At 36.5% G+C, this 21,719-nt stretch overlaps 1 protein-coding gene across 8 annotated transcripts in view; it reads right to left on the reverse strand.

Annotated features, from left to right (window-relative positions):
• Positions 1-21,719, reverse strand: part of Cadps2 (calcium dependent secretion activator 2) — a 426,292-nt gene that overhangs the window by 230,834 nt on the left and 173,739 nt on the right. For all 8 annotated transcript variants that reach the window (XM_090333225.1, XM_090333224.1, XM_090333226.1 and 5 more), the window contains exon 6: positions 16,678-16,799. In XM_090333225.1, the coding sequence (XP_090189351.1) occupies positions 16,678-16,799 (122 nt within the window). The remainder of the gene's footprint in view (positions 1-16,677; positions 16,800-21,719) is intronic.

Consider the following 21,719-nt stretch of genomic DNA (forward strand, 5'->3'; position numbering starts at 1 on the left):
ATGAGAATTTGCCAATTCAAAATGATCCAAGTACTGCCATCTGCCAGCAATGCTATATTGTGGCAAAAAGAGGAAAATGAAACATTTGAACACAGTTAAGAATTTCACAGACTTGCTCCAGGTAAAATTGTTCTATGTCATATGCCAAAAGATTTCAAATCTTTGCCAAACAGATCCATCCTGCATTTAACATAATAAGGAAAACTGAGCCAGGAATGCAGAAGTGTTCCTTGTTTAAGAATTGACTAACTCTCCATTTTTAATTCTTTTATCACACTTAACATCTTTGGCAGTTGCATGTCAATGAAAATAAATGAAGATAGGCATGTCTTCCCAAATCTTTAAGTCATACCATGGCAGTATCTTTACAGCCATGCTTCTAAAGGATCCTGTCTTAATATAGAAGATGTGTAAATATAAGAAGAAAAGAAAACAAAAGAAGGAAGGGAGGGAGGGAGAGAGAGAGGGAGGGAAGGAAGGAAAAAAATGCATGTGCCTTTGTCACATGTTCTTTGGTGTTTACTTTTCTTGTTTTTAACAGTAGATACCAAAATGGGCCTCTACCAAAATAGGCCATTAGCTGGATTGGATTCACAGGCTATCACTGGCAGACCATTGACAATTAGCATCATTTTTATGTATGACTAAACCTTCTGTTCAGCCATTGTTTTTTTGTTTTGTTTTTTACTTGAGCTCTGGGCTTGAGTGCTGTCCCTGAGCTCTTCAGCTCAAGTCTAGCACTCTACCACTTATGCCACAGTGCTACTTCTGGTTTTTGGGTGGTTAATTGGAGATAAGAGTCCCACGGCCTTTTGTGCCTGGGCTGGTTTTGAACCTCAATCCTCAGATCTCAGTTTGCTGAATAAGGTAGGATGACAGGCATGAGCTACAGGTGTCCTGCTTCAGCATGTTTTGTTATGTCATTATGTAGTGGATTCCATGAACCCATTTTGAATTCAGATCATTATCTCAACAGTATTCTTCAAAATGGCACAGGTATTTTGTAAAAAGAATTTTAAATATACATACTATGTGCTGCATAGGTTTCATGTTCCAGTAACGGAAGTCTCACAAAAAGTTAACATTTGTCTGGTGCTTTGATTTGTTTTAAGTCTTTCAGGATTGGATTTACTTTTGTGCAGATTCAATATCACTTGTCTGCCAATATTTCAGAATCTGTATTAAAACTACTAAAATTAAAAGTAAAAAAAAAAAGAAAAATGCTAGTTTATATAAACGTATTGTTTACTAAAGACTAATCAGAACTTCAGGAAAAATGGCATAGTATCATCCAGATAGCAAAGGTTTTTATATTTTTTAAAAAAATGTTCACAAGGATAAATAAACAACGAACAACAGCTTGCACTGCAAAAGTTACTTGTCAAGGTGATAATATATAGATATATTTAGAAGGTATACCTTAAGAACCTCCAGGAACATTTGCTGGCTTGTTTTTGTTTGTTTGTTTGTTTGTTTTGGTGGTACCAGAATTTGAACGCAGTGCTTTGGAGTTTGCTAGTCAAACACTCGAGCCAACTCTGAGAGGGCTGCCAACAGAAGGAATTTTGATGTGATTAACCAGACCTTGGTTAATTAGCATGAGGGATTTGCTGTAGGAGAACAAGTTTTGCCTTAGTTCCTCTCCAGTTGTCCACATCACTATGTGACCTTTCACAAAGGCTCTGGTAAGATGTCACTCTCCACAGTATGATGCTGAAGGTGACAAGTCAATCACCAAACCAGCTGCATGCTGGTTTACATATTCAACATCCAAAACAGAGCTAATCAAATCCCCCCTCTCCTACTTTCTCTCCCGCCTCTCCTTCTCCCTCCCTCTCCCCTTCCCTTCTCCCTCCTCTACCCCCTCCGTCTTTCACTCTCTCTCTTGCTATCCAAACTCAGGAATTTCCTTATGGCAATACAGAAAGGCCTAATATAAGACCCCAGGGTATTTTTTTTTTTTTTTACAAACTTAGACTTTCTTGTAACCTCAAAGAATCCCATAAGGTTATATTCAATTTGCAATCATTCTTTTGCCCATTTTTATGCTCCCAGGAGGAATTCCCAGCTGTATTTCAACACCACTGCTCACAGAACAGGTAACAGTTGAGTGCCCTGCACATAATGCATTAACACAGTGCAACATGGAAGATGTGGCTACAAGGTTGTTGCCGGCAATTGTGCTGTGCTCCAATGCACAGCACTTGAGAGCTTTTGACAGCTCTGTTTAGCCAGAGCAGATATAAATCTTCTATGACATCAGTGGAGGACCAACCAAAACCATTCTTCTAGTGAGTTTATGACAACCAACCTGTGATTTCCCTCTGTACTAGCACATTATTCATGCTAAAAATGACCTCTGATTGATTGAAGCCAGCCCTCAAATCTTTGACAAATGCTTACCAAGGAAATATTGTAAGACAATACAAATACTTAAGTCAAAAATTTCAGACAGTATATCAAAGCACTTTTCCATTTCTTAAAATCATTTCATAAATCACTTAATCCTTCATTAAGATGAGGACAGCTCCTAGAATGTCCCCACAATTAAAACTAGAATGCAGAGGAAAGATTTTTTTGTTTTTTTTTTAAGTAGAAAGTAAATAGATGAGTGCAGAAAATAAATAACTGCATAAAGGAAAAGTTAAAAGAAATATATATATATGATGAGCTGGTAGCTCACATCTGTAATCTTAGCTACTCAGGAAGCTGAGATGAGAGGATCATGGTTCAAAGTCAGCCCAGGAAGGGAAAGTCTCGGAGACTCTTATTTACATTTAAACACCAAAAAGCCAGAAGTGGAGCTGTGGCTCAAGTATTCTTAACACACATTGTCTCAATTCATCTAACAATTCTAGAAATAGAAACCACTATCTCCATGAGACCAACCAGGAAATTCACTCAAAGAGTATACATTTCTTTCCCACAACAACACAACTAGTCTATGCCATTCCTAGGATTTATAATCTGGTATGTTTCTTATTCCCTTAAAATCCATATCATCCTGATAAATCACCATCGTAATTATGAGAAATCAATGTTTCCAAAGCCTGCCATTTTGAATTCTTCAACTATTTATTTATTTGTTGCCAGACTTGGGGCCTGAAATCAGGGCCAGAGCACTTTCCCGGAATTCTTTTGCTCAACCACTTGAGCCACAGTTTTATCTGTGTATGTGGTACCAAGGAATCAAACTCAGGGCTTCATGCATGCTAGGCAAGCTCTCTACCACTAAGCCACATTCCTAGCCAACAATTCTACTATTGCATGATTTTACTTTCAGAAAGAAATAGTTGGTTGTTAGGGACTGGGGGATGGGGAAACGGCAGCATAGTAATCAAGGGCACAAAACTCTCAAGTTTAAATTCTAGCTAGGCACCAGTGGCCTGTCCTGTAATCCCAATCACCCAGAAGGCTGAGATCTGAGAAGAGCTGTTTAGGAACATCTGTGAGACTCTTATTTTCAATTAACCGCCAACCCCTATCTATCCTCCCCCCCCCACTTAAAAGCTGGTAGTGAAGCTGTGGCTCAGGTGATTGAACTCTGGCCTGGAGCAAGAAAAGCTCAGGGACAGCATTCAGGCCATGAGTTCAAGCCCTAGGACTGTCACAGGCATGCATTCATGTGCTCACGTGTGCGCACATACACACAAACACACACACAATAAATACATTCTGGAACTTTAACATACAACATGGGTGAGTATGGATCTCCTATGTGATTGTGATCTTTATGCAATGTAGAGGTACATGCACAACAATGTAACATCTTGTGTACCTGGAATACACACTAGCTTTAACAAATAACGTTTTCAAACAGAGAAAATTCTATTTCCTTAACTTTTATCTGATATATTTCTATTTTTAAAAATTATAGATTCTGGCCAGTTTTTAAATTATGAGCTGTTAACTAACTCCTATCAAATACTACTCAGACCTGCTTTGTTAAACTATGGTTCTAAGTATACTATCATTTTTATTCATTTATTTATTATTCTCAGGATTCTGAATGTGTGTGTATGTGTGTGTTCTCCCCCATTCTCTCTTCCCAGTTGTACTCTTCTTCCCCATTCTCTCTTCCCAATTGCACTCTTATGTCTACTTGTGTCCAGAGACAAGATCTGTCTCCTTGTCCCACAGGGATAGTTCTGGTCTGTGTAAAGGATTTGCATGAGCTCAAGTCAACAGCTTTACTCATGAGACACTATGAACTTTACAACTAGGGGGTGGGGGGGTTGGGTGGGAAGGAAAGTGGAAGAAAGACAAGCGGGGTTAACAATGTTCAACAAGAAACATCCTCATTGCCTTACTTACGTAATTGTTTGCCCTCTGTACATCACTTTAACAATAAAATTAAAAGTAAAGAAAGTAAATGAATCAACTTGTGGGAGAGGGAAATTAAGAGGGAAAAACTGGAAAAAAATGAGGCAAGAGGTGACACTGTTCATAAAGAAATGTATTCATTGCCCGAGTTATATAACTGTAACCTCTCTGCACATCAACATTGTAATAATAAAAAAGAAATTGGAAAAGTAAAAAAAAAAGATTTGCTTATCTATCATCTCCTTTGCTGTCCCTTGGTTATCTCATATTGTTACAGTATCTCACTTTGTTACCTGATTTATCGGATATATTTGTATTTGGTTATTTCAAATTGGATAGGGAAAGGGGGAAAACAAGATGGGTGTGGGGGGGAGGGTAATGGGGACCAAGACATGTGAAAGAGTATCAATGTATGTGAATTAATGTGCCCTCTATCTGGCAAATATCATGTAACCCTTTTATTAATTACAATAAAAATATCAAAAAAAGCTTAAAATAAAAAAAAGATTTGCATGAGCAAAATTAGAGGAGCCCCCAGGAATCTCTCCTGGACTAGACTGCACTAGGGATGGGAGGGTAAAACTGCGAATGAAAGCATTCCTTCTGAACAAATGGGCTGAACAATTTGTGCAAAATGTGACACTAGGAAGTCCTTAAACTGGATATAAAATGTGACACTAGGAAGTCCTTAAACTGGGTATAAAATGTGACACTAGAAAGTCTTCTAGCCTAACTGCTTCTGTATGTCTGAGAAGCTGCAAACCTTCTTCCCTCAACCCTTTGTAAGTTGGCATACATAAAATTGTAACATAAATCTAGTGAGCTGAAAAGTGTATAATGTATCTTGCATTACAAACCCCAACATTTTCCATAAACCTATGATGTCATCATGAAGTAAATTCAATAGACTCAAACGGTTATATCTAATTTTATTCATCTATAATATATATTAATGACTGTTTTCTTAATGACTCTCATAGTTATCTATAACAAACATATATGGAAATTTTAATTTCCTGTGATCACAGTTATTGTACTTAAATTCTTATCTTTAGCTTTCATTAGAATTACTAGTAGTACTCTAGCGATACAAAATATAATCTCTTGAATGTTTATTAATATTAAATATAAAGGTAAATTCATGATTTAGATATTTATCCTGATAAAATAAATAGTGATCTCTCCTTATTAGTTCATAAATCCATAGTTGCCGAGTTCTTCTCTCTAGATAGAAAGACTTCAGCATCAATTTCAATATAGGCTCTCATTTTTGATGTGTTTTTTTTCTTCTGTTGTAAATGCTTAATAAGTACATGAGGACATTTTGATGGACCCATCTATTTATTTACATCCCATCTACATATTCCTAAACCAGAGTGATTCATTCATAACTTTGCCTGGCTGGCCTCAAACTAATGATTCTCATACTGTCACCTCAAGAATAGCTGGATTACTGGCAGGTGACAATATAAACAGCCCAACTGGAGCATTTTAATACTGGGACATACTATTTAAATTTTATAAGCAATCAGAAATTTGATATTAAGATGCATTCAAGGAGATGGAAGGAGAATTCTAGAGTTTTAGAGGTCTATACAAGGATAAAGAATTAAATTAACTTTGTGTGCACTGTCATATTTAATAACTAGTTCAATGATTGGTTATATGTGTCTAATGAAGCACTAATCATTCCAATCACTCTAAAAAGTCACAGAATCTGGAGGAGTGATTTACTAGCTATAAACCTACCACAGAAATGTGAGCAATTATAATGACACATATTTTCCCCAAACTCTCTTACATTATCACTAGAGCTCACAAATGCTCATTAGTTAGCATCTGGAGTCCTAATCCATCATGATTTTATACTATTTACTCTAATTATGAATATCCCTGGATGAGCTTCCTTTACTTGCAAGTAAGTTCTTAATAAATCTAATTTTTGCATTTGGCCAGTGTTTGTCTCTTCAGGCTTCATTTTGTTCTCCACTATAAATGGGAGACTTAAAGAAATGTGACTTCTACGAAGTTAATAACAAGCTACAATCTGTCATGATTTCAAAGATGGAAATGAGAAGACAAAAAACTTGTAAGCAGTTTGAACACTTCCTTTCCAGTCTGTTAAAAAGTCACTTTTTTGATATGTAAAAAGTTAGCATATTTTAGCTGCAGTGTTTGCAGTGTTTAATAATAGCTGGCTAATGAATTACAAGGGAAAAATAATTCTGACATTAATAAAACAAAAACAAGTATGCTATTAAAAATCTCCTTTTAATTTACTTGCCCCTGTATCTCATCATTCTGATAAACTTTTCATTTATGCTTGCAATATTCTCTCCAGAGTCTATTGACAGATTATTTGACAAAGTGGTACAATTTGACAGATGATTACAAGTCTGGTTAAGAATTTAAAGTTTCCAGAAACAGGTACTGAGACAAAGCTTCCCATCATTTTCATTAAGTAGGAGAATATTCTGTTTAAACTGTCATAAATATATATCTGTAATGATACAGCTCATCAATTTTTCCTGTTGCATCTTGTCTGTTTACCTTATAATTTTCAGGGGAGATAAGAAGCAGAGAAAGACCTAATAATCTAATAAAACAGCTCTAAGTGACAAAGAAGTCACAGACATGTGGTATAAGTGTTGTATTGCTTAGCAGATTTTTTAGAAATTATTTTTGTTTTTGAGACGGAGTCTTCCTATGTAGAATGATTGCCTGGAACTGTATAGGGTAACCTGGGCTGGCCTTGAATTCACAACATTCCTGCCTCAGCTTCTTGGTAACTGAGTCCTCATTTTAGAGATATAGCAACTAACCTGCTTTTAAAAATGCAGTCAAGAATTCATTACTTTTTCTGATTAACAGGTAAAATTTTCTGATTAACAAGCCATTATTTTTTATTCTTGTGAAACTGCGTTGAATTATTTTATATTGCCTGAGCTAGCCCAGATTGGATCACAATCCCGTTTATGCTTCCTGTGATGACAGATACACAAAACCATATACAACTTTTTCTATGGAGAGGAAGCCTTGCAAATTTGGCGTGGCCTCACCTAGGAATCATCGCTTTTCTAACCTCTACTTCTCAAGTGGCTAAGATCATGGGTGTAAGCCACAGATTCCCATATATAGTAAACGTTTCAAACATTTGAAGAGGTCAGATCTGGTTCTATATGTTCTTCCTATCTGTATTAACATTCAATTCCCTTGCCTTTATTTCCCTTAGACCAAGGTCTAACTAGAACCCCCAGAGAATATTACGAGCTAGTTTGTATGTCAGGCACTCAAAGGATGCTTGCCTCTTTGGGATGGGCCAAAAAGTCAAGAACACATCCAAAATTCTGACTACTATACTATACAGTCATACACCAACCCCTTCAGTCTGTTACTCCATTTCCCACTAGGTGGTATCACAAAGGGCCTGAGCTAACACTGAAGCAAATGAAATGTCTATAAACAGAAAAATGCTATAAAAGTCTAGCAACCATACATCTATACCTCATTCAGAGACTAAAGCATTTTTGGCTCACTAACATAATAATAATACAATAACTCAAAATAACAATCCAACCAGGCACTTGTAGCCTATGTATGTATTCCTAGTTATTTAAGAGATTGAGATCTAATCAAGGTTTGAAGTCATCCTGGGTAGGAAAGTCTTTGAAAGTCTCATCTCCAATAAATCACCCCACAAAAACTGGAAGTAGAACTGTGGTATAATGGTTGAGTGCAACCTTCGAGTCAAGAAGCTAAGGGACAGTGCCCAGGGGCTAAGTTTCAAACTCCAGGACTGACATCAAGAGAAAAAAAAAGGTTAATCATATAATGAAAAAATATAGTTTATCTGCATTCCTTTCTATATTAGCAACAATTAGTAAAAAAATACAATTTAAAATAAAACTACCAAATTATAAATCAAGTTATGTATCCACATGGGATTTTATTGAATTCTAGCTCCTGTATTCTGAGATTTATACCAATGTTACACGCCATTTCTATTTAATTGTAGGAATTCTGAACTACCAGAATGAAGTAGGCAGTGACAAGAAGCCTTGACTAAGTTTATTGGAAATATAGACTAAATAAGACACACCAATTAGTATCAGACAGAAGGTGGAACTGATCTCCTACAAAGCACAAATTGTTGAAGCCATAAAATTTAGAATACGTGACTGAGGCATAATTCATGGTGATGATGCTGGAGTGGAGATGAATCTCTTTCTGTTGTGCCAGATGAGTTGTGGACAGCAGTGACCATACTACTGAGAAACTGCAGTTGGTTAGCTTTGAGGAGATGCATATTAAAGGTAATCTGCCTCTGGGAAACAACTCTGAATTCAAAGGTTTTAATTCATTTGAAAAGTTAATCCAGTGTTCAGGGTAATATACAAAGTGTATTTTGGTCAAAGTTCTTTGTAGGAAGAGTAATCAGAAAGAGCACTGGGGCTTACTACAACATTTCTTCTCTCAGTCACAAACTTTAGTTCATTTAAATTGCTCACTTATATGTTTCCTCTATCAGAATCTCATTATGAGTCCATTATGAGTGTTCTAGAGTTTTAATAAGGAACAATCTATTAAAAACTTATTACTTGAAAAAAGTGTTAGGGTAATGGGTAACGCTTCAGACAAAAGTTAACTCATTTTTATTCAAGTCATTCATTTTGTTGACTGAGTATTCAAATGTCAATTAAATACAAGGTTTTGTATAAATTACGCAAAGCACACAAAAAGTCAGATCAAATAGGACATGATTCCATTCTTATAAAATATCCTAGAAAAGTTACATGATTGAGCTGAAAACCTGATGTAGCATTTTCTAGAAGTATGAATGGGTACAGGAAGAGACTACAACATATTTTCTTAAAATTATGATGATACTTGCAAAAAGTGAAAATTTTACTAATCATTTAACTTGTCAAAGATGACTTTTATGATATGTATATTTTAACTAAATGGAGCTGTTTAAAAGGATTCCATAGAAAGAAATGTGGCAGAGACTCTTAGGAGAGTCGCCCTTCCTCAACATCTCATACACTATATGGTCAAAGAAATGAACTAGTGTTAAGTATCACAAAAGAGCTACCCCAAACTGAATGGTGTGCATCAGTGTGCATCTAATGTTTCCAGAATTGTGAGACCTTAATTCCCTCAGCCATTACAGCAGCATGGTTGAAACTGAGGGTTCAATTTTCTACAGTTAGGAAATTTCTCCACTGACTTCATTTACCACACAAATAACACATCTGATAGATCAAAGGGATCTTGAATAAAAATGAAGGCAGACTAAATTGATACATGCAGGTATTGCTAGAGCAGAGCATAGAGGACTTTACAGCTATAACTGCATTTTTAAAGAAGAAAGAATGCAATTCAAAATTTAAAACAAGCTGGGCGCAGTGGCTCATGCCTGTAATCCTAGCTGCTCAGGAGGCTGAGATCTAAGGACCAAGGTTCAAAGCCAACCCAGGCACAAAAGAACCTGAGACCCTTACCCCAATTAACCTCTAGAAAACAGGAAGTGGTGCTGTGGCTCCAGGGGTAAGGCGGTAGCCTTGAGCTGAAGAGCTCAGGGACAGCGCCCAGGCTAAGATCAGGCCCCAGGACACACACACACACACACACAAAAAAAAGTTCAAAATAAACTTTTCACCTGGAGATACTGGATATTGTAAAATACACATTATGCATATACATGCATATACACATAGACATGCAGGAAATAAATAAGGTTAGGGAAAATTAATAACAAAGAGAATAGAAAAACAAAAGTCAATGAAACCACTATAAAAATTCAAAACAAACAAAAAAATCTTTAGCTAGGCAAAGAAAATAAAATATTCAAACTAGATTTAAGTGAGAAGACATTACGTCAAATTGAAAGTATGACTAATACTATGAACAATTGTAGGACAATGAATTAGAAAACTCAGGTAAACTGATAAATTCCTGGAGAGACACAAAATACTGAAATTGACTCAAAAACACAAGAGAACAATATGTTAAAAGAGAACAAATAAATGATCTGAACATGGCTCATAAATGACCTGAGAAACTCAGGTTCAGACAGAATCATTAGTGATAATCTCCAAGAATTTAAAGTAGAATTCATATAGAGTCTTCATATTCTTTCAGAAATAGAAGAGGAGGGAACATGTCCAAGCTCATTTTACGAATAACCAAATCCTGATATTGATAATCACCTAGATATCACAATAACATATCCCAGAACAAAGTATCTTAAGGATATAGAAGCAAAATCCTTAACAAAGTTTTTGGAAACAAAATGCAGTAAGGAATCAAAATAATTAAATATTATGATGAAGTAGAAATGTTTCATGGGATGAAATTAGCATGCAAAAGCAATATAAAATAATGAAAACATATAATCATCTCTGCAAACTTAAGACAAGCATTTCACAAAAATCCAACATTTTTCATGATTAAAATACACAAACCTGGAATGTAGAAGAATTTCCTCAAACCGATATAGGATAGCTAGAATCATACTTCACTTTTTAAAGGTGATATGCTTTTCCCTCATGTGGCCAGCAACCACACAGAACATGTTCATTTCTTTTTAAGGCACTTCGATTGAACATTGCACAGGAATATTGGTAATCAAGAAAATGAAATAGCAATCAGCTTAGATGTGAAGCATTAAACTATATAATTAGATGATATTCTTTTGTAAATAGTAAAGTCTGAGAAATCCACTAAAATTGTGAAGTCATAAAGGAGCCCAGTGAGGCTGAAGCACATTAAGACCAATATATAAAATCAATTTCTTTCTTTTTTTTTTTTTGTCCAGTCCTGGGACTTAAACTCTGGGCTTGAGCACTGTCCTTTTTCAAGGCTAGAGCTCTATCACCGAGCCACGGCAACACTTCTGGCTTTTTCTGTGTATGTGGTACTGAGGAATTGAACCCAGGTCTTTGTGCATGCTAGGCAAGCACTCTATCATTAGGCCATGCTCCTGGCCCCCAAATCAAGTGAATTTCTACATATTTCTAGGGAATAGTTTAAAAATGATATTGAGAAGCACATCTATCTGCCACAGTATCAAAAGAATGAAATACTCGGAATATTGCTAACAAAAGGAGTTATAAAGTTCATATTTTAAAAACTATGCAACACTGCTGAAAGCCTTTGTTCATAGATTAACATATTAGCAAATTGGCCTGCAGTTTCAAAGCTGTGTTTTCAGATATTTTGCAGGAATTATTAAGCTGATCTTAAAAGTCACAACAAAATACAGTAAAAAAAAAATCTGGCAAAGAAACATGATAGGAGGATTTGCAGTGATCTTAACATTTACAATTAAGCCGAAGTCATCAAGTGTGCTAAGTGTGGTATTAGCATGAGGATGTACATATAAATCATATAATAAAATTGAAAGCACATAAGGACGCTAAATGAAAGGATCTCTAGGATATAGAAACATAAGCCATATAATGAATGATTGTTGTTCTTAAGGTACTATGTCATCTCTCATCTCTTTTGCTGTCCCTTGGTTATATCATATTGTTACAGTATCTCACTTTGTTACCTGATATATCGGATATATTTGTATTTGGTTATTTGAAATTGGATAGGGAACAGGGGAAAACAAGATGAGGGGTGGGGGTGGGGGGAGGGAAATGGGGACCAAGACATGTGAAAGGGTATCAATGTATGGGAATTAATGCACCGTCTATCTGGCAAATATCATATAACCCTTCTATTAATTACAATAAAAATATATGAAAAAAATTGAAAGCACACAAATAAATTCAGATATCAATGGTCAATTGCTTTGCATAAAGAAAGAAAGTAACAAGTACTAGGAAATAAAAATTTCTTTCAACAAATGGTATTGGGGTAACTGGATATTCAAATACTTCAAATACAACTGGAGAAAGTTAGAACTGCATATAGCAGCAACTGCAAAAATCAAAATAAATGGATTAGGTGCCTAAACTTATCTGTTAAAATTATTTTCAAATAAGAAAACAAATAGATATGCCTCTATGCTTTATATTATCTTGGTGATTCATAAGATTTATATCAAAAGCAAAGCCATAAAGAAAAATTAAGTTGGCCATCACCAAATTTATTTATTTTTTGCCAGTCCTGGGCCTTGAACTCAGGGCCTGAGCACTGTCCTTGGGCTTTCTCAAGGCTAGAGAACTACTACTTGAGCCACAGCTCCACTTCTGGCTTTTCTACTTGTCTATGTATGTAGTACCAAGGAATCGAACCCAGGTCTTTGCGCATGCTAGGTAAGCACACTACCGCTAGGCCAAACCCCCCCCCGCGCCCAAATTTAATTAACTTAAGACACATTAAGGAAGCAGACTCCAGAGAACACGAGAAAACATTTGTTATATTATATATATTGTAAAAGAAAATTGTGGGGCTGGGAATTTGGCCTAGTGGTTAAAGTGCTTGCCTAGCATGCACGAAGACCCGGGTTTGATTCCTTGGTACCACATATATAGAAAAAGCTGGAAGTGGTGCTGAGGCTCAAGTGGTAGAGCTCTAGCCTTGAGAAAGTCCAAGGACAGTTCTCAGGCCCTGAGCTCAAGCCCAGGACTGGCAAAAAAAAAAAAAAAAAAAAAGAAAATTGTGTGTGTGTGTGTGTGTGTGCAGATGTGTGTAGATGTGTGTAGATGTGTAGTATGTGTGTGTGTTTGTGTGGTATGGAGTGTGCATATGTGGTAATGCCATATAATAGATACACTAGAGTAGATATTTTTCAATTATGAAAGCTGCATCCCAAAACCTGTCATAAGATGTGAACATTGCAAGTAAAAGAAGATACACACTGGAGTATATATTTCATAATAAAATGGTTTCAAAATATAAATAGTTATATGAAAAATCTACAAAACAAAAATCTATACAGGCAGAAGATAAATTAATATAGGCAGAAAGTAAACTGATGGTCTCTTAGGATGAAGAGGCAAGAGTTAAAGATAAAGAGTATAGAGTTTCTCCTCTGAGATGATAAATATGTTCCAAACCTGATTTTGGTGATGACTACTCACTTTACTGAATACCCCAAGACTTTCCCCCCAAATGCTTACTGTGACTGAGCCATAAGATGATTTCAATTAACTGAGTTAAGAAATTATGAGTAGGAGCCTAATAAGATAGATTAAATAGGATAATATTTCTGTCTTGCTTTTTTATTAGAGGAAACACAATGTAAAAGAAACAGATGGGAAAAATGCATTCAGTCCAAAAATTAAAAAGTGATGAGCCAGAAAGCATCAAATTGCTACTGGGTTATCTCAAAGGAAGATGTTTTTAGGAGGTAATGTTTAAAAAGACTGCAGAGAGTAAAGCAAGTGCCAGATCCAGAACAGGTTGATGCTTTTGAGGGGCTATCTGAAGAGCAGAGTAGAGGACAGGTGCAGACTTTAGGAAGAGAAGGAGGCGGTGAGTTTCCAGTGGCATTGACAGAAAGCTCATAGCAGATCTGTGGGACTGTGCAAGGCCAGAGAAGTAGATTCAATGTGTTTCTTCAGAAGGCCCTAACACTCTGGGCCTCTCACTCTTGTTAGACTTAACCCTCTGCATTCTCCTAGTCTTCCGGCTCTACAGCCACAAAAGTTTCTTGCTCATTTTTTTAGATCTGGTGCTTAGCCAGTTCTACCCAAGTTCTTAACAGAGGTTTCTGAAATGAACAGACAACTTACGGGTAAGGCAAAATTCTCTTACAATGTTAATATTATTTAACTATATATATATTTACATTTCTTTCTTCGTACTTGTTGGGGCCTGGTCTCCATCTCTAGGGCCTGTTCATCATTCCGGCTCAGTGTCCATTAAAGGGCTTTGGCCAGGCATTCCTCGTACACCTCTCAAGGTATTTCTATGTAGTGACTCAACTGAACCCCCCAGCCCGCGTGCGCTTTCCTGCACGGGTACGGCCCAGTACCTGAAAGTTTGACCCTTAGTGACCCTTCTTTCTATTGGCTGCTCTCCCCTTCCCCATCTCCTTTTTCCCCCACAGTATATAACTAAGTGTCCGACACAATAAAGGGAGATCTGCTGCGCTTTTATGGCTGATACAGCTCCTGGCTCAGTGTTGTTTTCTCCCCAGTAATTGGGGGAGGGCTGGGTTATCCATACTTGTCATCTCGCTCCATTCTGGGGGACTTCAGGCTGGCCCTGGGTGTCCCTCTCATACCTCTGTTGCTGGAGAGCTACAGGTACTGGGGATCGAACCCAGGATGTTGCACTTGCTAGGCAAGGACTTTGCCACTGAGCTACATCCCAGCCCTGTTAATACGTTTTGATCAAAGGCTGAGTAAAAGAAAACAAAAACTGGGTGAGGTGGCTCACGCTTGTAATTCTAGCTACTGATGAAGCTAAGATCTGAGGATCACAGTTCAAAGCCAGCCCAGGCACTAAACACCATGAGACTCTTATTTCCAATTAATCACTAGCAAACTGGAAGTGGCGCTGTTGCCCAAGGGGTAGGGTAGTAGCCTTGAACTGAAGAGCTCAGCAACAGCTCCCAGGCCCAGAATTCAAATCCCACGGCCAACCAAAAATAAAAAATGTTCTCAAAGAACACTGCTCAAATGAAGAAGTGGCAAGGTCCATCAGATCTTTCAGACCTGACTGGCTTCTTAGTTGCCATTTAACAAGGCAGTTTGTAAATATATCTTGATCATCCCTTCCAACATTTATGCCCAACTCTCCCCAAGCCAGGCTTTCCTCACGCTTCTTAATTTTTTTTTTTTTTTTGCCAGTCCTTGGCTTGAGCTCCGGACCTGAGCACTGTCCTTGGACTTTTTCAAGGCTAGAGCTCTACCACTTGAGAATCAGCACCACTTCCAGCTTTTTTTCTATGTATGTTGTACCGGGGAAGCAATCCTGGGTCTTCGTGCATGCTAGGCAAACATCTAACACTAGGTCAAACTCCTGGCCCATGCTTCTTAATTTTGTAGGATATACATTAGATTTTTGTTTATAGTTCCTCCTTCTCTTCATTGTGTACCCCTTTCTTCCTGACTTAACCCCACACTCCTTGCAAGTACCTGCTTCCTGGTGCTTTATTTTATTGAATTTTTTGACACTCTAAGAAACAGCACTATTTGAGCCTGACGGTGATGGCTCACACCTGTAATCCTAGCTACTCAGGAGGCTGAGATCTGAGCATTGTGGTTCAAAGCCAGCTTGGGCATAAAGTTCATGAGACTCTTATCTCCAATTAGCCACCATAAAACCAGAAGTGGTGCTGTGGCTCAGTGGTAGAGAGGTAGCCTTGAGCTGAAGAGCTGGACAACTCCCAGGTCCAGAGTTCAACATGCTTAAGAAAAAGAAGAAAGAGAGAAGAAAGAAAGAAAGCAATAAAGAAAGAAAGAAAGAAAGAAAAAGAAAGAAAGAAAGAGAGAGAGAAAGAGAGAAAAAAGAAAAGAGAGAGAGAGAGAAAGAGAAAGGGAGATATTACTCGAGATCTCCCTTGAATCTGCCATATTTCAGTTACATTTGCATACACTTGCATATCACTCAACATATTTCATTTTTGAGTTTGTAAGCTAAATCTAGCTTCCATACATAAGGGAAAACATGGATCCTTTGTCTCTTTAGGCCTGACTTACTAAACTTTTTTTTCCAACTCTTTATTTTTTCTGATGGATAAGTAACCCAACAGACTTACAACCACTTAATATTTGAAAAGGGAGCCGAAAACATTCTGGAAGAAAAACAGCCTCTTGAATGAATGGTGTTGGCCAAACAAGATATCCATAGGCAGAAAATTGAAACCACATCCTTATATGTCATCTTGTACCAGCTTCAATTAGAAATGGCTTAAAGATCCTACTGGCTTTTCTATCAGACATTCTGATGTTTTCCAAATTTAAATCCACTAAATAGAACATCCTCCAAATTCAACTACATGTTTTCCTAGAATGTGACCCATGAAATGGTTAGAACAAAGAACAGGTTTAGCATCTATGATGTTGGCATGGCAGTCATTAATTGGCTCTCTAACTCACTGAGTTACTTACTGAAATACTCCAAGTCGGAGTGCAGACGTGTGGTATCTACTCACTGCCAACTCATAACATAGAAATTATAAGGTCTAGCTATAATATAATATCGCACTGACTTGTACTTTCCTTATAGATTACTGCAGACCTTTTGCAGCTTAATGGTTGGCTTCACATCTGTAGGCTTTCCCGGACAGGGCAGCTGTCAAGATCTAATCAGAATGTTATTATACAGAAAGGTGCACAGGAATTCCAACACAGTGGAGACAAAGCTACCCAAACAACAGGTTCAGCATGCCATACTATAAAGTTTTGCACATAAAGAAAATACCCCAAATATCTTTTGGAACCAACTTACTGTGGCCTGGAGGCTTCAGCCTGATCTGTCTGCAGTTTCTCTCCTCCTTCCACTTCCATTGTACAGTAAACAATGCGATTAGGAGCCACGGATCGCAAGCCTTGCACTTCCATTATGACAATCTGAAGATCAAAGGATTTGTAAATAGTATGTCAAGTTTCAATGCATGGAAATAGCATAAAGGACAAGGAGAAAGACTCACCAATGCATTAACCTGAGTACATTGTTAGAATGTTCTGCCTTCATTATCTACTGCTAGTTACAACTACTTTGAACAAATCTGGCTACTGGAAAGGTAACTCTTGATAGCTAGTGAAGATTACCTCTTGATAGCTATTAAAGTTAAGTATGGTTAAAGACAGATTCTGGTGAATTAAACAAAATTTAACCTCAGATTTTAAATAATTAATGCCAGCCTATATGAATGAATTAAAGTAAAATCACAGATGAAAATTTAGTAAAATTATTGGAATATATGTATACAGATACATAGTATTACACAGGAAAATAGTATTTATTATTATAGACATTGTTGTTGATACTAACACCTTATAGCAAAGATTTTCTACATTAACTTATTTTAAATGATGCTTGCTATTTATGAAATAGTTTTCCTTATAAACACTGTATATTTTACTATCAAAATAGAGTAGTAAATATAATTTATACTGAAAGGTTTTAATACTAACTTGATGAGGTAAAGACCAGTTATCTACACATTAAAGAATGTACTAATTCAATGTGCACATGGGAAATACCATTGCTTTATGTATTTCTACCTTCTGGGAAAAGGGAATTATTTTAAAGCAATTTTTGATGACTCAGGTTTGTTGCTAGTAACATTTAAAATGGTTCCTAATTTTTATAAAAAGTAAAAAAATAACTAAAAATAAAATTTACTTTTAGTAAACCAAAGCAGAAATCATAAGAAGTGAAAAGATATTTTTTATTCAATATTTTTGTTGACAGTGGGTAAAGGCGAGCTACATTTGAACTTGGTATTACTCTAGTGAATTGTCATTCAATGATACTTTAGCTGCCTGACTAGCTACAATTACAGAAATGAACCACCAGTGCCCAGATCAATGATAAAAAAAGTTAAAGGTCACTTAATATGAATAAAACAAACAGAATTATAATCCACAAGGAAGAATAGCAATCTTAAGTCTTGGTTTGCATGTCAGATTGTTGTTGCCACACTATAATTTCTTCTGCAGTGTATTTAAAAGTCAGAGTGTAGAAGAGAAAAGAGGAATTGTAGGCTCAGCATTAACTATTGTTGACTATTCTATAAGCTCTGGCAAACTGGGCCTACTATAGCATTCAACAGATAGCATTCTGTTCCTAAAAATTGTAGCTCTCATCTGTGCCAGAAGGTTTTTATCCTGTAGATTCATCACTTTGAAAATATATGACTTCTGTGATGAATAAATATAACAATGCAACTCCACAAATACACTTTCCAAGAGGAGAAAAATATAGCTAGTTCCTATCATTGGTGATAAAGAGCCACGAATTCCCTAGACCATCAGCTAACATATTTTGAAGTTACTGTTTCAAGAAATTCCAACCTCAATTTGATAATGGACCCAGGGAAATTAATACTGATCTATGTTGCACCTTCTCATTCTCTCTGTGGCTGATGCCCTAAGGGGAAATTAGAGAAAGCTGTCCTAAAAGCAAAACAAGCAGAGGTCCACTAGATAACTTGCTTTTGGGCAGTACAATGACTTGAGAGTTATGGGGCTCTTAAACTTGTAGTGGGGAAAATAAAAGGAAGCAGTTCAGGGAAACTGGAGATTATGTATCACTAGATAACAAAGGAATCAGTGAAAAGATTCAATGTGCAAACAAACTACATTCAAGTCATGGTAACCCATATGCATAGCACACCAATCATAATTTCAGAAGCATTTGTTTTCTTCTGTCTTTATTGTAGCATGTCATTAGATGGCTTAGTGTTCTGTGGATTAGTTTATGTTTTGCGTAAGTATTCCATTATAATGCTTCATGAATGGAGAGAAAAATATAATCCTGTCTGTATAACTGCTGCTTCTGTTTCCCATGAAGGAAATCTTAATTCAATGATTATTTACTGAAATAATGGTGTGCCAAGCACTGGAACAGATACTATCATAGATCAGTCAGCAGAAAAGAAAATAATAAAAATGCACCTTGAAGGGAGGATGAGGGAAGAATGAAGGAAGAATTCATTGTGTATAAAAGAAGGGGTGGGTCAAGGACAGATGAAGTGATGACATAGATCAAGATTCACTGCATACATAAACTTCTTTGTTAAATGGCAAGGAAATTCAATGCATAACCTAAAATTAAGATAAGTAAGGGAAGAGGTGGTTTGAGGTTGGGGGTGAGAACTTGAAAGGGGTGTATCCATCAATTGCTTTGGTGAATGGGAACTCCTTTGTACAACAACTTAAAGATAATTAAAATATCCAGAAAACCGGCCTATCCTGCAGCCTGCCTTCTAGTAAAGAAAAATCCACTTGAAAATAGATGCAATATGACCAACAGCAAAAGTTGACTAGAAAAAGAAGGGGACGGTAAAATTAAGGCAATGTTTTCAAATCTGCAATTTATGTCTTAGGCTCAGGATTCAATACTTAAGAGATTTCTCCACCGGACTAGTTCTAAGCCTAAAGAATGAGGTGTGAGGCTTCTCATTGGATTAACCATTAGCTTTAAGTGTTCCTAGTTGAAATCTGGAGTTTCAGGAATAAGTGTTTTAGAAGGCTTAGCTGATGGTCACAGGCCTTGTGACTCCTCTAGAAGAGTAATATTCAGTTTTCTCAGAGCCCCACAAATCTATTCTGGACTGTCATCTCTCTAACATAATTTCATTATTATTGCTGGACACATAAAACCCCTCCATAAAATATTGTGAACACTAAAGAACAGATTTGTATTTTACTATGGTGGCAAAATATCTGCCTTGGACAGAAATAGCCAAAGAGGCTGTCAAGGCAATTTCACAAACACACAAGCTTCTCAGACAACACAAAGGAAAGTTTTAAGTAGTACTCTCATCCTAATACCATTTATAACTGAACAGCTTGCTTTAGCATATTGGCAATAAAGTACAGAATAACAATTCCCAGTTTCACTTGTCAGCTTAATTTTATTTTCATAAGAGGAAATAGAACTTCTAAGATGTTAATTATATATAATTGATGAAGACTGAACAATAGCGGACAATGAGAAAATGTTCTGAACTGGTTCTTCTGTTCTGAATGTTTAATTCTATATAGTTAATGGTAGATTTATATATAATAAAAATTGTCAGCTTAAGAGTACTTGACATTTTGACATTTTTTTATCGCAAAACTTAAGTGCTAAACTCTTATGAGAAAATGTTATAATGTAATTAAATGAAGGCTTTCATTTGTGGAAAATCCTTTTTTAAAAACTGCTGGTGTCTCTCATTTTAGTCTGCAAAAGATTTATTAGAGGAAACAAGTAATCCACATGCTGTAAACTATGTGCGTGTACATTAAACAACCTTACTTATTACTTTTTTTTGCCACACCTGAAGCCTGAACTCAGGGCCTGAGCACTATCCTTGGACTTTCTCAAGTTTACAGATCAACCACTTGAGCCACAGCACCACTTCCAGGTTTTTCTGTGTATGTGGTACCTGAGGAATCGAACCCAGATCTTCACGCATGCTAGTCAAGCACTCTACCACTAGGCCAAACTCCTGACGCCTAAACACCATTATTTTATGAGGCAGAGAGGTTGAGAGGGAAGCACAAAAAGCAAAACCACTTGGCAATGCCATTAGTTTAACCCAGAGTGAAATCTTGAGTACAAAGAAACCTACATATTTCTGCTCTGACACTAAATTCAATCTATTGACCTAGAAAGAGATCATTAGCCTGGAGTTTTAAGGAGTGAGAAGCAGTTGTTTTATGCTCAAGCTTACCCAGAAGAAAAAGCAGACTTCTCAACTAAGCAATTCTGAAAGTAAGTCTAAAATCAGCAAGAAATAAAAATCTTATATATGCTTTTATTTTTTAATCAGGAAATATAGTACCAGGAACTAGCAAAGAAGACATAGCAATACAAAGAAGAAAAAAAGGACAAAAGAATTTGAGAGAGCTAGAATTTAAGCTAACATTGCTTGCATCTGCTTATAGAATAAAATTTATTAGGAGAAAAGCAGGGATTTATCCTATCTTAAATGATCACTTGGCATTTCATTATTATGAATATAATATTCTATCTTTTCTTTCACATAAGGTCTCTCTCCTAGGTTCCTATGTGTGTGTGCATATTTGTATATGTTTGTGTTATATGAATCTACAGACATATTTCTAGGTTAGACATTTGTATGATTAGTATGAAGAAAATATTCATGAAAGACATTAATAGACACTATATTAACAATATCAGTGTTATTGTTTGAGATGTATAAAAAGGATGAAACACTAGTGTTTTAGAGAACATAATTTTAAATGCATGACATTTGTTCTTGTTCTTTGTAATATTTACTGTATCTGTAATAAATGTGGAATTAATACAAAAGAATTCTCTCCTTTCCATCTCCTACATGTCTCAGTGTGTCTACTGTAACTGGTTTACTTGATTCTGTCTTACAAAAATGGTGATCCTAAGGTTGTATCTTAGAAAGGGGAAGCCAGGCAAGTTTCAAATGTAGAGAGAATTCAACAACCATGTCTGAGGCCTATTTTTACCCAGGTGTATTTTGCTTACTTCACTAATTTTTTTTTTTTTTGCCAGTCCTAGGCTTGAGCTCAGGGCCTGAGCACTGTCCTTGGACTTTCTCAAGGTTAGAGCTCTACCACTTGAGCCTCAGCACCACTTCCGGCTTTTTTTTAATGTATGTGGTACCAAGGAATCAAACCCGGGTCTTCGTGCATGCTAGGCAAGCACTCTACCACTAGGCCAAACTCCTGGCCCCACTAATTTATACTAGTCTGGATGGCTAAAGATGTGCTTCAAAAGGTCTATTATTTTATTATTTAATCCTAATATCACAGTTAAGTGTAAGGGGCAGTTTGCAT

This window comes from Megascapheus bottae, chromosome 5 (genome assembly GCF_031878675.1).
Source record: "Megascapheus bottae isolate mThoBot1 chromosome 5, mThoBot2.hap1, whole genome shotgun sequence".
Lineage (NCBI taxonomy): Eukaryota > Metazoa > Chordata > Mammalia > Rodentia > Geomyidae > Megascapheus > Megascapheus bottae.